We start from the raw sequence: 17,500 nt of genomic DNA, 5'->3' as shown, positions 1-17,500 counted from the left end.
AAAGTCATATGTTTTTATTTTTTGTTTGTTTTGTTTTTCTCCATTGATTTGCCATTGTAAACCCTGCTCCACATATACAAATAAAATAAAATAACCTCATTGCAAATTAATTCAGAAATCTTTCAGCGTGTGTTAGTTACACTAAAATCACATTGTGCGTTATTGCTTTTCTACTTTGCTATGAAGTTGTTTTCAGATCCGAAAGCATTTGTATGCCGAGTTTAATTTACTTTTTTCCCCAGGGTCCCTACGGAATGTATCAAATCCATTTACAATTCATTTTTTCTGGATCTTTTTAATGCCATGCAGTAAAAAAAAAGAGAGAGAGTGAGGGGGGAAATAACAAAAAGCCATAGCAATACAGTGGTTCTGATTCAAAAGCCTGCATTATTTGTATTCCTGGCTAATTCATTTCTGCTCCCAAATGTGTTCTCTTGGAGACGCCCGGAAGACAGTGTAATTTCAGAGAGTGATTTGTCCCAACTCTGCTGTGCTGTGCAGTCGTGTGTCTCCCGTTCTCTTGCTCTCTTCAGCCCAGTGCCGAAGTACGCGCGGCCAAGCGACCTCAGTCAGGAAGGCAGTTTCACAGCGGGAGTCAGCCGTCATGTCCAGCTTCGGGCACGACAAACGCATCTGCACTTGAAATGTACTCTGGTCCTTTTGTCAATAAAGCAATGACATGCAGGATACAAGAGCAGGAATAATTTGTACTTTCTGACCTACAATATAGAAAGCACCTTTGTAAGGCTTTATGGGTTTCTGTTTGATCTAGCTGAGAGTATTTATTGGTTATTAGAACTATATGAGCAATTGGACCTTTTCTACAGCTGTATAGTAACACACAAACAAGCAGTAAAGATGCCACAATAGTTGGTTTTAGCACAATATGGTGCCAGACCATTTCACTGACTGAGGCACTGTAGGCTTGCTAGGCCCTTGGGGGGCCTTGCACTACCTTCACACTGAATGATGAAGGTAAAGATGCCAGCATGCACAGTTTTCAACGGGCATCTGCAGCTCCGCTATGCAGACCGCCGGCTATCTGTGTCTTCATCGCCAGCCATGGCACGGCATCCAAAAGCTTGTTAAGGGTCTGCGGCGGCCTGCCCGGGTTGTGGAATGCTTGCAGATCTGTGAGTTAGTAGGTGTGCGTCACCCGCTGAGAGAGTTTCCTGTACCACAGAACGAAGGATTGTTTAGTTAGTGATTGATTGATTTAATGATGCAAAATATCATGTTTCACTAGCAGTAACAGAAGATGCATGGCAGCTGATGTCCGTCGACAGTCCCCAGGCAGACATTGACCAGAGAACAACAGCATCACGGCGGTTCTTCTTGCTTCTAGCTACAGCAATGCATCCTCTGCTGAAAGTCAAAACAATGCACCTAATTAAACTAAACAAATTGCCGCCGCAGAATCTCACGGTAGATTCACCGCAGGTTAAATGATAACAATGTCCCAAATTTCCCATTCACATTCCCTCTACGCTGCTAAAGTGTAGAGAAATGTCACCAGTGTGACATTTGTGGACTTGCGCAACCCTGCATAGAGCACACAGTGAGAATGTCAGGGCAGTTACCATTAAAGAGAGGCTCTGCCTAGGCAGCGTAATGAAACATGCCACTCAGGCGCATACACACAGGAAGCTAATCAAGTTTGGATTAATTTGTTATATTGCCATTTATCTATTGTGTGAATTCTGACTTTTTTTTCCCCTCGTTTTTTTTCTTACAATAGAGATAAGACCCAGAATGTGATGACAAATCTAATTGTGCCTCATTGTTACATTAATTTAATCTGCTTACTCAGTTGAGGGAATCCGAGCTGGCAACTTCCTGTCAAATCCATAATTAAAATATGATTAGAATGTTTTCCATCCAATTTCTGTGCCACAATTGAAAAACTGAGGTACAGACACATTGATTTGTTTAATTCCCCCCCCCCAACACACTTCAGTGGTTATTGTCAGAAGATATTTCAATATTAACTATTTGCTGCTTGGAGTTTGACAACAAATACCTTTTGCATGCAGGGTCAAAACTGCAGAAGTGTTTTGCTGATATTATTCTAAATGTTGCTGAGCTTTCAGTTGTGTAACAGTCTCAGTGTTACCACACATACATACATCTGGATGCATAGACTCTGTTGGATGAATTTTCAAGGTTATGATTTTTGATGATGATAAACTGTTCTTGCAAGTATCCCGACTTTATAGAAAGGGCATATCTTTAAAAGCAGTAAAGATTAAACTGTTTGGTATGGCGCCTTTAAAAAAAACTCTTTCAGGGCTTGTCAGTGAGATTAATAACCTGATATTGAGAATTAACCTTGAAGGGCCTGGTTTTGGGGAAAACCAGGTCACAAATAAATAAAAATGACTTTGTGGGAATGGAGCTGTGGAATGGCATTCCGAGGCCTGCTTCTAATTCCGGTTCTTAATTCCGACTCTTCATCTTACTTTGCATGCCTTTCATCAGCTCTGAGCAATTAGCAAGGGTCGCGTGTAATGCACACACCCTGAATGTGCCGGTTAAGAGTGACTAAATGGGCTCTCAACAAAGCTATTATCATAAGTTTCCTTGCTGTGAAAAATTAAACTCATTATCCCACAATAAATGAATATAAAATTATCCAGGGTACCCGGAGGATATTTTCTTGCTTAATACCACTCTGTGCACTGATGAATCCAGCAGTGTTGCCAGTGGCCTGTCGAAAGACAGCATTGGACGGATTCTTTCCCAAACCAGTCATGCGCTTCTTTTAATTAAATAATAAATACATGAATTTGTTTATTATTTTAAAGAAACACCTGGGGGGTAGTTGGCTCCGAAGTCTATTACTTCCTTTCCCAAAAACAAGCTCGAGGCCCATCCCTGTGACACCTCTGCAGTGCTGTATTAACACAGATTGGAGCTATGTGGCCACCTGCAGAGACACGGGGAACCTTTGGGGGGCGGCCCTTACATGGCACAAATGATGCAGGGAAATTGGTAATTTTTCTATCATCATTCAGTCAATCAATCATTCATACATTCCTCATTATAGGGCAGAGTAAAGTTCAATAAAAGCTCTGTGCGACCTCTGCTCCCAAACACAACATCTGTGGCCACGGCTGACGATTGTTTGATTCGTCATCATTCATGCTGGCCCTCACAGTGCTGCCTCTGTAATGCACCATATAGATTGATGTATATATCATCTTTGGTGCCTGCGAGGTACGACCCACAGAAAAACAGAAGCTATGCCAAAGCAGGAGCGAGGCTGGCAGTCTCTGAAATGGGTCTCTGCTGTCCGGGCAAGACACAGACGGTCTGATATCCAAGTCATATTAACAGCCCCTCTTTGTGCTGCCTGTGTCACTGAGGTTGTCCTTCTCTTGCAGTGCCTGGGCCCATCCCCATGGAGTCCATACAGGGCGGCCCCTTTGAGGAGAAGATCTACATGCAGTGGAAAGCACCCAATGAAACCAACGGGGTCATCACGCTGTACGAGGTGAGGCGTCTGCACGTTCCGAATCCTGTCCCCTGCTCTTCTTTCTTCATCCTTTTCCACATTGTTTACTTTTCTTACTTTTTTACTTTATTTTACTTTTTAACGATGACGTGGAGATGTTTGAGTGTCTGGAACTTACTTAAGTAGGACTGAGATAAGTGCAGTTGGAAAAGTGTGGATTGGCCTCTGTGTGGTTAACTTGCTGTTCACTGCATTAATAGTTAAACATATAGGATTCTCAAACTCTGATTCTGCTTGTCTTACCAGCTGCAAAAGAGGAGGGAAGCTTGTGTAGAAAATATTGTATATTTATGACTGAAAATGTAATATATTTATCTACCACAATCTGAAGGACATCTGACTTTGATAAACAAGCCTACTAGCAATTGTCAAAGTAAAACATGATTATAATAGATTAAATTTAAAAAGTCCTGTGTGCTGTTTTCAAAGTTCTTACTGGCACGGTCGCAAAAGTTACTTCTAGTTAAAAGGATTTCAAAATATGACTGATGAGAGAATTGAGATGATGATTTTCTTTTTTTAATTAATCTGTAATTAGTCTACAGCCTCTGTGTTGAATGACAACATAATTGCGGAGTCAGTGTAGCATTAGAGCACCAAAAACTAATTAATTTCCAACTGTCCCTGTGTTTCTCTGATGCATCAATACAGAAGTCCAGTACTTATAATAACAGCAACAACAAAAAGGAATGTCAAGTAGAATACAAGAGGTCAGACTCTGCACTTTGAATGCAAAATAATGCAGAAAGTCTGAGTGCGTGTGCGTGTGCCTGTGCATGTGCGTGTATGTGTGTTGGGGGGGTACACTCTGTGAACCCACATCATTTTCACCATAACGATTCTTGGAGTCCCTACCAGACAGGAAACAACCAACATCTTCAGTTCTTATGAGATTTTCGGGGTTAGAATGCCGATACAGAATGATCGATGATGATGTCGAGACATTCCTTCTTTCAAAGACATTCCTGTTCTGATCCTTGCTTTCCTCTTTTTTCTTGTTTTTTTTTCCTGAAAAGAGCAGTGCAGCTTGGGAGAACTTTCAGAATAGTTCTGAAGCAGTGGAGAAAGTTTACTCCTGTTCTTGAGGGACACAACAGGGATTGATTTTTGCTTCACGTCGACTCATGTACTTTCAGTGCAAAATGGGTTGTTCATAAGAACTGCATATTTGCATTTGAATAACTGACACCACGTCTTATAAAACCAGCAAGACTTCTCTGAGTTTAATAAACACCAGTTCACTCACTCGCTCGCTTTGGAGGCTGGTGTTGAGTTTCTAAATCACTGTTTGAAGGTAAATTGTTATTCGCTTTGATGTGGAAAGTGTGTCTGCCAGTTGGGCTCTAATCCTAATGGATTATTGATCTATTTAAAAATTTGTTTCATGGGATTATGACATTAAAGTAACAACATAAAAAGTGCAGTGCTAAATCCATTTCTCGTTTGAAGGGGGTGGGGGGGCTGTACTAAAAGCCTGTTATGCCTTTTCATTTTATGGATTTAAGTCGGAGCAAAAGCCATTTTGTTAAAGCTTGTAGGTAACCATTATTTAGAGACACATCATTAAGGTGAAATTAGTCTCTGCCATCTCCTAGATAATAAGTTTGACAGTGCTTTCTAAATGCATTCTGTCCAGTACAATTTGTACTAATTTTCTGTTGTAATTGGCATAATAGCTTTCATTGATTCAATTAAAAGTCTCTGATCGTATTATCCCTAAGATCTGACTGACTATATGAACTGCAAACTGCTTCTCCGAAACTATGTGAAGGCTGGGGGCAATCTCATCTGGCCATTAGTCTGATGGTGTTCAGGAGAGGGTATTGGTATTTAAAATATTGATGATCGGGAAGGTGTGTATGCACACTAAACAGGGCTCTGCCATGCGGAGAGGCTGTCACCCCTCTGTGAAGTGACAATGCCAGGGGGCCCGTAGTATTGATCTTGGCAGTGTCAGATAGAAACGCATCTCCCTGCTAACTAGTAAACTCGGGCTTGTTGTATTCCCTTAATATCATTACATTGGAAATCTCACTGCCAGCAGTCCCACAGTCCATTGTAATGACTGTGCCAGGGCCCTGAGTCTTTTCACCACACAGTGATTAAAAAGGCACCACAAACACAGGAGCAAAAAGATAAACAGATTTAAAAGCAGGTAAATAGCCAGAAAGGTGCTATAGAGAAAATTGACTTGTTGTGTTAAAGACCTGATTGACATGTTGCTGACGGCCAGGGTTTCTTGTCTGTTTAAACGGTTGGCGTATGTGTGTATAATCTGCCAATCCAGTTTCATTGTAGAGGAATGGTATTTCACAGCTTCACGGAGAACAGTATCAAAATAAAAGAATAGAGAGACTCTTTCAAGTTAGAGAAAATTGTTGACATGTTTAAAAAGCAACACGTACAAATCTGCCACAACATAACAAACTCCACAATACAAACCCTTTCACAGAATCCTTTTTAAGTTCCTGTATTGTTTTTTTGTTTCATTTTGTTTGGTTTGCTTACATAACTGCCTCCTTCTAATCAGCACTGATTTCTCTGCTTGCGAATCCATCTGTTGACATCTGGACTCTAACCTTGCTTAGATATTTCCTTTTGTTATTTTTATGTAAATTTAAAAGATTGCTGTAAATGCTTGAACTGCGAAGTGCTTTGTACCAAGCCCCTTCATCTTCGTTTCGTAATTTTGTTCTGAAACTTGTTGATAGCTTGATTGTATTTTTTGCACATCCTGCCTTTATTCCTCCGTATCTGGTAAACACACAAGGATAGGGGAAAGCCAAAGAGAAGATACATGTGATCAAGAACAAGCTATGGGCATCTTTTGATCCTGAAAAAGTGAGTCACTGATACTCTATTAGTTGCGAGAAAATCACGATGAGAAATATGGTAGCAATCTGGGGGGAAATGAGGGGCTGCAGTGAGTTTGTGTCTGGGTCAGTTCTGCACCACACTGAACCTTTGTCGGCCGGTCCTGTAAAATCTTGGAAGGCCACACTCATCAGCAGGCATTGTGTTTTGAGCTTAAGAGTGACATTTGAACATTTGCAGAGTGAAGCAGCTTCTCCCCAGCAAGCCAGTCTCCAATCACATTAACAAAGCAGAGAATACGATCTTCCACCCCGGGGAAATATTGTGTGAGGCCTTGATGGGAAGATGTTGAGAAAAAAGATAAAAAATGCTGGTGCTGTGCAGTTCAGCCGTAGTCGTTGGGAAGAGTAATTGCTGTGCAAGAATTTAATAGCATGATTTCTCCCTCTTTTTTCCTATTCTCATTACAAATGTTATAGGATAACCTGCCCCTCACAGACACATTTCCAGGCAGTCGCCAGCTGTTAAAAGAATCGTAAATGACGGAGAAAAGTGCCCGTGCTTCGTGAGAGCTGTTAAATTGACGCTCTTCCCATGCCCAGTGCGTTATTTACATAAACGGGGACACACTCATCAGTCCAGATGAACGACAACTGTGGCATATTTTTCCCCCTATTATCAGTATAGCGGCAGCACCTTCTCGGCACCTCTGTATGTTCACGCACGGCCGGGAGGAGGGGCTGTGCCGCTCATTGGGAACTGCCTGTCAGGCCACGCTTGGGGAGTTTCGCTGTTGATTGCTGCTCGTCTGGGAGGAAATGCGAAGTGGCTCAGAGTTGTTGTTCTGTTTGACAGCGCAGAGATCCTTCAGGTGAAGAGGAGAGATTGATGGCTGCTCCGATTGCGCGAGGGAGAGAGAGACCGAGAGAGAGAGAGAGAGAAAGAGTGAATGAAAGACAGACGTAAGGAGAGATCACTCTAAACATGGCTGCAGCAGGCCACCCCTCCCCTGTTGGAGAATTGCATACAAACAATGTTAAGATGTTATCCTCAGATGGTTTATTCAAGATTTCAATCGTTTTTGTTTTTCCTGCACATCCCTCTTTTTGATTATATGGTCTCATCAAACACTTGTGTTTTTACAATGTTGAAGGGCCCCCCTGTGTGCACTAGTTTTACTATTGCATTTTTTTTCTTTTATTTCTGTTCCTATCTGTTAAATAATTATCACAGTTATTTTGTTTCCAATTAATAGTATTTATTTTTGTGTGGAGGTTGGTAGTGCAGCATAACGATTTTGTTCCTCCCACAAACTCTCTGTGCATGTGTAGAAACGGCAGGTAAAACATCCAGTAGCTGAACAGATCCTTCAAGTAGATTTCAACGCATCCATCTTACTACATCAGTGTGTCAGAGCGTGTGTCACCTTGTCCAGGTTGGCATGCCGTGTAAAGACCTGTCTGAGAGCCTGAGATATATTAAAAAATATCTCTGACTAACGAAGACAAATGGACAACTATAACCTGGGAGATGTGAAAAGACCAAATCTGTTGGAGTCAGTTCTCTCTCTTATTTCCTTTTCTTATTTTTTTGATTGCCTGTGCATTGTTTTCCATGTAGTCAATAGAGGATTGTTAAATTGCAGATTGCGAGCTTGCTTACATGCAGTATGATTGCTGTCCTAGTTGACACATTTCTGTAACTCCCCAACTCTTCTGATTGATTGATGTGTATCTGTATTTATTTTACTACCTGTTGCATTGCTGGCTCTTGCAAGAGGGCATAGACTGTAGGTACAGGAAATATTTAGCAAACACACTCGCACAAACACACAGACTGTGTTTAAGGCTTTCAAGCAGCAGTGTGTACAACACATCTTGGGGGCTTGGGTTGACTATTTAGATGCAGAGCTCAGAGAAACACAGGCACCAAGCTCAAAGTCTCTGTGTCCGTGAACAAGTGTTGAAACAGAGGATTACAGCCCCTGCGAGGCCCTACTAAATCGAGCTTTATTGACTCGTTGGATTTTTTTTTTTTGTATTTTTTTGCAGAGTAAATTAACAGTCACAGGTCCCTTGAGCGCTCATGTGTTGACTGTCTCAGATTAGACTGCTCGATTCTCTTACAGACGTGGGTCTTCAGCAGTCTGTAATGAACTGAATATGACTGAATAATTTTATTGTGAGGATTTAATTATTCATATTTTTGTTGCTGTTCGCCGTGTGGGTGTGCGCGTGTCTGTGTGTGTGAGAGGGGGTGACTGTGCATTTTATTCACATGTATTGCGCTGTGCATGCCCGTGCGTGTGTGTGTGTGTGTTTACGCACCGCGATGGAGGGCGGCGCAGCTGTCGGGTCAGTCCGTTAAAGCTCAGTCACTCGATTCCCAAGTGTAGATGAATTTGCTTTTTTACTGACCTTTCTTTTTGCAAAATAGCTGCTCAATTAAAACACAGCCTGTTTTTAAGTGTCAGCTGATGATCTGCCTGCAGTGGAGTGGTGAGTGCAGAGCTGGCAGGGCCTGTCTCTCGCCCCAGGGCAGACTTGACCATCGAGGGCTCTTGGCTGATCGTGCTCAGAATTCTGCGGGCCTTTGCCACCTGAGCTTCTGAAGTGCCGTTTGCCCAGCTGCTCTGTCATTGACACAGCCTGCTCTGCCTGGCACTGTCCTGAGACTCCTGCCCTGGCAAAAACCCCGCTCATGCCACGCTTGCCACTGATTGGCACCAGAGCAGAATATTATATAACGGCGCATGTGACAGACCGCAGATTTTGTCAAGTGGCTCCCCTGCAGGACCGAGTGCGTGTTGCTCAGTGGGCGTCTGCCACCGCGCACTGCACAGGAAATTGGCAACGCCACAGGCCGCTCACCCCAGGAACGAACCGAGCTGCTGGTGCTGATTGCTTACTACATGTGAAACAAGCAAGTCAGCAGCTTTTATCAATGAAATAATAAGGAGGGGTGGGGGATTAAAGATAAAAGAAAAAGAAAACGTGGCATCTGCTGAAGGATGCTGAATTGACTCATCTTCTTTCAATATAAATAATCGCCTACTTTGTCAGTGTTCATACTCACCCCAACAAAAAGACAACGTCCTGGGAGCTACTGAGCTACTGCCCTTTGCTGGATGTGCAGGCCAGGAGACCCTGCCTGTTTGTCTTCTGTGAGTGTGTGCTGCGGTCTGAAACACAGGGCAGGGGAGCGGTGGTGTAGAGTGAGGGGCCGTGCTTTGAAAACAGACTGACAAAACAACACCCCAGCAGTCTCTGAAGTGCTTACCAATAACTATTGCAGCTTTTGTATGGATTTTGTTGTGCAGAAATGGGAGCATGAAAAATCTCTGATCGATTAGTGGCTTAAAAATAATGGGGCAAACAGGCCCCCTGTCGCGTGTAACCTTCCCTGACACCTTGTTACCTGACTCTTTATTTATTTATTTATTTATTTATCACAGCCTCCATTTTGTTATCAGAGGAGATACTTTTCTTGTTTATGCTCACAATTTTTGTTGTTGTTTGTGACCACAGCACAAATTGTTGCGCTATTCTGTGTACACTTTCCTTTCGTCTCTGTATTTATCTTACAGCAGGCCTCTGTGTTATTGCAGCTCATCCTCTGCATATAATCCCGAGACTTCCCTGTGAGTTATTCTGCCCATGAAATAGCCATGACACTAACTCTGCATTGCCGACCGGGAGAAGTGTGGTTTGCGATTTGCGATTTCATTGAGCTGTAAAAAACTCATGTTTTATGAGGTTCAGGTTTGCAGGACCTTCTGTCTGCTATATATACACTCACCTAAAGGATTATTAGGAACACCATACTAATACTGTGTTTGACCCCCTTTCGCCTTCAGAACTGCCTTAATTCTACGTGGCATTGATTCAACAAGGTGCTGAAAGCATTCTTTAGAAATGTTGGCCCATATTGATAGGATAGCATCTTGCAGTTGATGGAGATTTGTGGGATGCACATCCAGGGCACGAAGCTCCCGTTCCACCACATCCCAAAGATGCTCTATTGGGTTGAGATCTGGTGACTGTGGGGGCCAGTTTAGTACAGTGAACTCATTGTCATGTTCAAGAAACCAATTTGAAATGATTCGATCTTTGTGACATGGTGCATTATCCTGCTGGAAGTAGCCATCAGAGGATGGGTACATGGTGGTCATAAAGGGATGGACATGGTCAGAAACAATGCTCAGGTAGGCCGTGGCATTTAAACGATGCCCAGTTGGCACTAAGGGGCCTAAAGTGTGCCAAGAAAACATCCCCCACACCATTACACCACCACCACCAGCCTGCACAGTGGTAACAAGGCATGATGGATCCACGTTCTCATTCTGTTTACGCCAAATTCTGACTCTACCATCTGAATGTCTCAACAGAAATCGAGACTCATCAGACCAGGCAACATTTTTCCAGTCTTCAACTGTCCAATTTTGGTGAGCTTGTGCAAATTGTAGCCTCTTTTTCCTATTTGTAGTGGAGATGAGTGGTACCCGGTGGGGTCTTCTGCTGTTGTAGCCCATCCGCCTCAAGGTTGTACGTGTTGTGGCTTCACAAATGCTTTGCTGCATACCTCGGTTGTAACGAGTGGTTCTTTCAGTCAAAGTTGCTCTTCTATCAGCTTGAATCAGTCGGCCCATTCTCCTCTGACCTCTAGCATCAACAAGGCATTTTCGCCCACAGGACTGCCGCATACTGGATGTTTTTCCCTTTTCACACCACTCTTTGTAAACCCTAGAAATGGTTGTGCGTGAAAATCCCAGTAACTGAGCAGATTGTGAAATACTCAGACCGGCCGTCTGGCACCAACAACCATGCCACGCTCAAAATTGCTTAAATCACCTTTCTTTCCCATTCAGACATTCAGTTTGGAGTTCAGGAGATTGTCTTGACCAGGACCACACCCCTAAATGCATTGAAGCAACTGCCACGTGATTGGTTGATTAGAAAATTGCATTAATGAGAAATTGAACAGGTGTTCCTAATAATCCTTTAGGTGAGTGTATACACACACACACACACACACACACACACACACAGATAAAACCATAAACTCATGCTTCTGCTCAAATAAGAAGTAGAAATAAAATTTCACCGGAGCACATAAAGGCAGCCAACGTTCCCCTATTAATAGGTTGTTGATTCATTCGTAGCGTTTTATTATGAACAAGCAGGTTCTCTACAGAGTTTAAAATGTGTTAAAAGGAACTTGTGGTAGGTATATTATGTGGGCAGTTGGGTGCAATAGCCCTGTATGATTGAATTCAGAGCGTGCAGCTGGTTCTCAGGGAATCTTGCTGTAAATAAATCATGAGTTTCACTTTTCACAGGGTTTATATCAGCAGTCAGGACTGGTAACAGTAATAGACCCACAGTCACGTCAAAGCGGCAGCCGGCCCGGTATTAACATACCTACAGTGACGGTTGGTTCTTTGTGCCGACGCACGCGCTTTTATAAAGGAGGATTCATCTAAAAAGCTGTGTGGCGGCAGCAAGTGAGAATAATAATAATAAAGTAAAACCTAAAGTATAATAAGATTAAACAAATATATAAATTAAGAATATATTAATAATCAGAAAGATAAGATTCCAAGGAGAAGATATGATCCATTGTGCCTTGCCTGGGGGAGTGTTTTAGATCAGTACCACTTTTTGATGACAGTTTTCCAATAACCTTACATTATACAAATCTGACAAGCATATATACATTTATATAGGAGTGTCAGCCATTTTCCATATGTTACTGGGTAGAATATCAGTTTGTCTCAGGTGGTTCAATTCTACGGTTTCCTTTCTGCCCTCTGATCCAGAAAGGCTCTATATGTTACTGTATGTTAATTAGCGAACAATTTATTGATTTAATGGATGCCTGTACAACGCAACGTCACTCATTCTCTGTGGATTTGCTGCTGTAGTATACAATCGACTCTCAGTGTATGTGTGTGTGTAGAGCAGCCTACCTGCTTTACTCTCTTTCTCGTATACCAGCAAAGCAACCTGGTATAAATAAATACAGGATGCTTTATTGGCTGGGTGGTTAGTCATGCTGCTCAGTCTGCATTAGTTTGTAGATTCCTATTGTTTTTCCTTCACGACTGATAGCATTTCTTGTAGGAGTTATTTGTGCACACTGAACCAAGACCAACCTTCCAATGAGTCTGTCTGCCTGTTTGTTTGCTTATTTATTTATTCATTTATTCATTCGTTCATTTATTCATCCACTCACTCGATGACTCACTGCACTGACAGTGATGCTGTCCCATCATGCAGTGCTGTGCTTCCAGTGTTTTGTGCTCCAGAATCCTTCCGGTCTGTCAGACAGATTCCAGAACTTTGGTAACAATTTAATTTGCGTTTTCCCCTCAGATTGCTGGTGGTAAATATTTATTTATTTATTTATTTATTTATTTTCCCCTCTCTTTCCTTACTGTTTTGCTTGTGAAATGGTATTTTATGAATCTTAACTTCCCTTGACTGATCTCTGCCTCTGGTCGCTGCAGAGTCTGTGTGCGGGCCGCACGGTGCGCTCGCTCTGAGAGGCAGACCGGCAGGCACTAGAGCTGTCTCTCCCTCTTAGTTTTAGTTTTTGCCACCTTACAAAACAAATTGCAGGAGGCTCTTACCCTGTGCAGACTGTTTACGGCAACACTGGAGTTTGTTACAGCATATTTAAACCCAAATCACGCATGGCCACGTAGCAGAGACGGTTGAATTTCCCCTTAACATACAGGGTGGACTAATGCGTTTAGGTTTGGATTTGACAGATCAAAGTACAGGAGTTTTCAGCCCGAGTCCTGCAGGATGTGGGTCTCTTCTGGTTTGTGTTCCAGCTGAGTTCAGAATTACTTAATTCACATTTTCATTTGCTCACCAGACTTTTGATTATTATTTTTCAGCTGAGAACAATGAATATGTCTTACTAAGCACGTTATTACTACAATTAATGTGTCAGTTAGGAAATCGAGAGCTCATTTGGAACAAAAACATGAATGAACAATGGCACTCTAGTACCAAGGCTACCAAACCTCACATACAAACCAATAATAATTATATAGGGTATGGTATTGAGTATATATGCAATAAATGTATATATGTGTGTATATGTATCTGGTCACTAAACATAAAAATGATACAAAAACTAAAACTAAACGACACAGAATCGTGGAGGGAGAAGAAGAGACAGAAAAATAAATACATCGATCCTAGAAGTGTGTTAACATCATTAAAAGAGTGGAGACATTAAAATGGCAATGGGCTGGACACCTTGCAAGAGCAGAGCAAAGATGGACAAAAGCAGATATAGAATTGATCCCAAGAGATGATAAAAGACATAGAGGAAGCCCAGATAAAAGAAAATTAAATCTGAAGCTCTGCTGGTGTGACCTGCAAAAGAGACCCAGTACATCAAAGTAGAAACATCTTGCGGAGGCCTTCTTCCTGCAGTGGATTGATAAGGCTACTGCTGATGATTTTATATATATATATATATATATATATATTTATTTATTTATAATTATAATAAATAATTAATGTGTTCAAGAATTCAGTTTTACAATTAGTAGAAGCCTTATCAAAGAAGAAACGAATATGTAATGTTTAGCTCTGTCTTCTGCTGCCTCAGGGGAGATTTACTGGGAGAAATCCATTTAATTGCCTTATTAAGCTGCAGGGTCCTTTTGACTCATATCTTCAAATTCGGTTATTTATTTATTTGCAGTAGTACAAATGAAATTTGGGGGGGAAACTAAACAAAAACAACATCTGAGCTGTTACTTGATCTTTCTTTTCCTCTTCCTGCAGATCACCTACAAAGCGCTCAGCTCCCTGGACCCCAGTGCCGAGCTCTCCGGGCAGCGCGGCAGGGTGTTCAAGCTGCGCAATGAGACGCACCACCTGTTCGTGGGCCTGTACCCCGGCACCACCTACTCCTTCACCATCAAGGCCAGCACCATGAAGGGCTTTGGACCCCCGGTCAACACGCGCATCACCACCAAAATATCCGGTGAGAGAGAGAGAGAGAGTGAGGAAGGGGGAGAGACCTCCTTCCTAATCTCCGTCCTGGAATCGTTTTTTATATTCTATCTTTTCTACCTATAATTTTGCCTTGGCATCGGCTGAATTAATCAATAATACACAACCGACAAAGGCTGCCCACTACTAGAGGTGTATATCTATTGTATATCTATAGGCACTGACCACAAATCCTGCTATAGAAGTTCTTGTTTTATTTAGGATTTATTTTATTATTTATGATTTGTTTATGTGTTTGTTTTCAATCTGTAAAGCATTCTCTGTGGCTACCCTGAGAAGTAAATAAATATTGATTCATTGATTGATTGATATTTGGGGGGCGATCACCTGCACAGTCCCAGTTTGGACAACCAAACAAACAAACTGACATTTTCAACAATACATTTAAGGACATCATAACAGTATTGGGTGACTGTACCTTCAAAAATAACACAAGACAGGAAATGCCCAGCACTCAAAGGCAGTACACACACACAGTATTGAGACCCATTTTGCAGTTTGCATGCGAAATCAGTGAAGTGCGTTAAGTGAGCCCCCAGGAAGAGGACATGCGTATTATTGTTACAGCATATGGCACTCACAGCATCTTATTTGAGTTCACTTCTTAGTCCATATTGTCCAATACATAAAGATAATTATTGTTAATGATAATGTGACATTTTAAAAGATAATTAGACATTGCTGAAGGCAAGCTGCAAGTGCTGTACATGCTATAATTACTGAAGCAACCAAACATCCATCCCTCTGATGGGCAATTAAAATTGATCCAGACATCATTTTTTTTTTTCTTTTTTTTTTTTTTCTTTGTAATTCACGTAACTTACAATTAAAACCTGTTTGGTTGTATTATTAATTTCACTATCACAAACGATGAGAACGCTTTAATATAACGTGTTGTACCTATTAGTACACCACCCCAGCCTGTGGTGTGTAATTGTAAATTGTTAATCTGTGCGTTTCATGACAAAGACATTCCCATACATGCCTTACATTTTTTTAATGAAATATACTGGCGACGCCCCTTTCTCATTTGCTATGGCAACTGTCCTCTCTTGAAAGCCTCTGAAGCCATCCAGTGTGATGGGGTTTATTCACTCCTGACCTATACGGCGGATACTGTATATTTTTGTTGGTGTGACATGACTGTAAAATGTTTAATAAATTCGCCCTTTACAGTTTACAGCACGTTTTGCAGCCTGTTAGCCTCTACAGTGCTCCCGGGAAATGTATTTATGACCGAGACGATCAAAAACTCCTTTTTGTTATTAAAGCTGGATTAAGTTTGTTCACAGGGTGGTGAAATCATACCCTAGAAGACAATATAACACAGATGAATGGATTTGGGGGTAAAAATTAAGAACTGTAGGAGGCTCAGTTCAAAGCTTCAGGATTGACACGTCTACAGCCAAAATGTGCTGATATATATTAGGGATCCACATGCTTACTGAACAATCCAGAGATGGCTATATGCTGTACATATATATTTATTTCCTTATTTATCTCTAGTTAGTCTTGCATTCAGACATTCATTTATTTATTTATGTTCGTTTTATCTTTTTTTTTTGCATGCAACATGTAGAATAATTCTCTCTCTCTCTCTCCCTCCCCAGCGCCCTCGATGCCGGAGTACGAGACAGACGTGCCTCTCAACGAAACGGACACCACCATCACAGTGCTGCTGAAGCCAGCGAAGTCCAGAGGGGCCCCAGTCAGGTACTGCCCCTCTGACAGCCCCCCTCACAGCACCTGCTCCCTCAACTCCAAGCTGACAGGTTCACTCGCCCCCACTGGCTTCTTCACGATCTCCAGCCCCAGAGTCCGGCATCATGGGATTGATCAAATTGCAAATAAGTACACAAGTAATTTCTCATGTTTTTTAGATTTTTGGGGGGAAGAAATTATTAAAAATGCAACCCCAAAATTATAAATATCCCCTCATCAGCCGGTGGGGAAGGGACACGATTCCATTCTCCAATTCGAGGTTCAAAGCTGGTGCTCAGTGAAAAACATAATTATTGTCGCTCCAATGGGTGTTTTATGGAATTAAAAGCAGTCTTTCAGATTAGTGCAATTTGTATGCAAAGTCATAAGACAGAGCAAGTTCTCTTGGCTTCGTAACACAATTCTTCCTTTCAGAGTTTTGTTTTCTTGCTCAACCCTCCTGTTCTAGTGGCCCCCTCCCCCCCCGCTGTAGAGTTCCTGCCTCACAAAAGTGAACAACGGCAACCAAAATAAAAACAACAGTAACAAATACAAAAGCACGACACGCAAACTTGTTCAAAATCGAAATAGCAGCAGATTCTGATTGTCAGAGATTAGAAGCAACCTGCTTTCATTCAGGATGATACAGTGAATCTGTGTTAGCCCTCTCACTGACACACTTAAGTACCAGCTTCTCTGTGGTGTGAGTCTAGTGTAAACCAGATTTGCACACCTCTGTCTGCAGGTCCAGCTAGGGCTCAGTGGAGATGGGAAGTCCCTCAGCTCAGCACAGCAAAGGCGGTTCTGTACAGACCGAATCGCTCTTAAGCAGAGCTGTAGACATCAGCTGCCAAATTCACAGACAAAACGTGTTATACATCTATAATTCAAATACATATTTATGCATAATATTTTTTTCTCCATCTTCAATGCTTTTCTTTCTCTTTACCCCATCTGTAAGCAGTCCTAACTCAAAGAGCCACTGCAGGCTCAGTGATGTTATCTGGTTTTAAACTAGTTCAGTTTCCACGTCTTGGGATAGAGGTTTTTGGAGTCAGATCAATCACACCTGAATACCTCAGGCCTCCCGCTTCACACGAGGGGGCTGTTTGCTTTTTAGATCAAATAAGTCAGTAAGTAAACAAAGAAATCCAGGCGTTTTTTAAATGCCTTTCTGTAGAACAGGGTGTTTTATTTGGAAAGCAGATCGAAAACCTGTTTTCCAAATTCTGTTTCTTTGTAAAAGGAAAATAATTTGGGGCCAATAAATGAATAAGAAACTGCATAATCACAACCCCCAGCCACAAAAACACACACACACACACACACATACTCTTTCTCTCTCTCACACGCACATACATTGACACTTTTAATCTGCCTTGGAATTCTGGCATGAATGTTAAATAACCTGGGGCTGTTCTGACAGGTCAGC

The 17,500-nt window shown here is 41.9% G+C and overlaps 1 protein-coding gene across 4 annotated transcripts in view; it reads left to right on the top strand.

Moving 5' to 3' along the window:
* Positions 1–17,500, top strand: part of ptprt (protein tyrosine phosphatase receptor type T) — a 196,900-nt gene that overhangs the window by 104,980 nt on the left and 74,420 nt on the right. For all 4 annotated transcript variants that reach the window (XM_066702093.1, XM_066702091.1, XM_066702092.1 and 1 more), the window contains exons 9-11: positions 3,384–3,493; positions 14,137–14,338; positions 15,978–16,080. In XM_066702093.1, coding sequence (XP_066558190.1) covers positions 3,384–3,493; positions 14,137–14,338; positions 15,978–16,080 — 415 coding nt within the window. The remainder of the gene's footprint in view (positions 1–3,383; positions 3,494–14,136; positions 14,339–15,977; positions 16,081–17,500) is intronic.

The sequence above is a fragment of the Amia ocellicauda genome, chromosome 4 (genome assembly GCF_036373705.1).
Source record: "Amia ocellicauda isolate fAmiCal2 chromosome 4, fAmiCal2.hap1, whole genome shotgun sequence".
NCBI lineage: Eukaryota > Metazoa > Chordata > Actinopteri > Amiiformes > Amiidae > Amia > Amia ocellicauda.
Note: the sequence above shows the minus strand (reverse complement) of the source record. Positions and strands in the feature narration are given on the sequence as shown.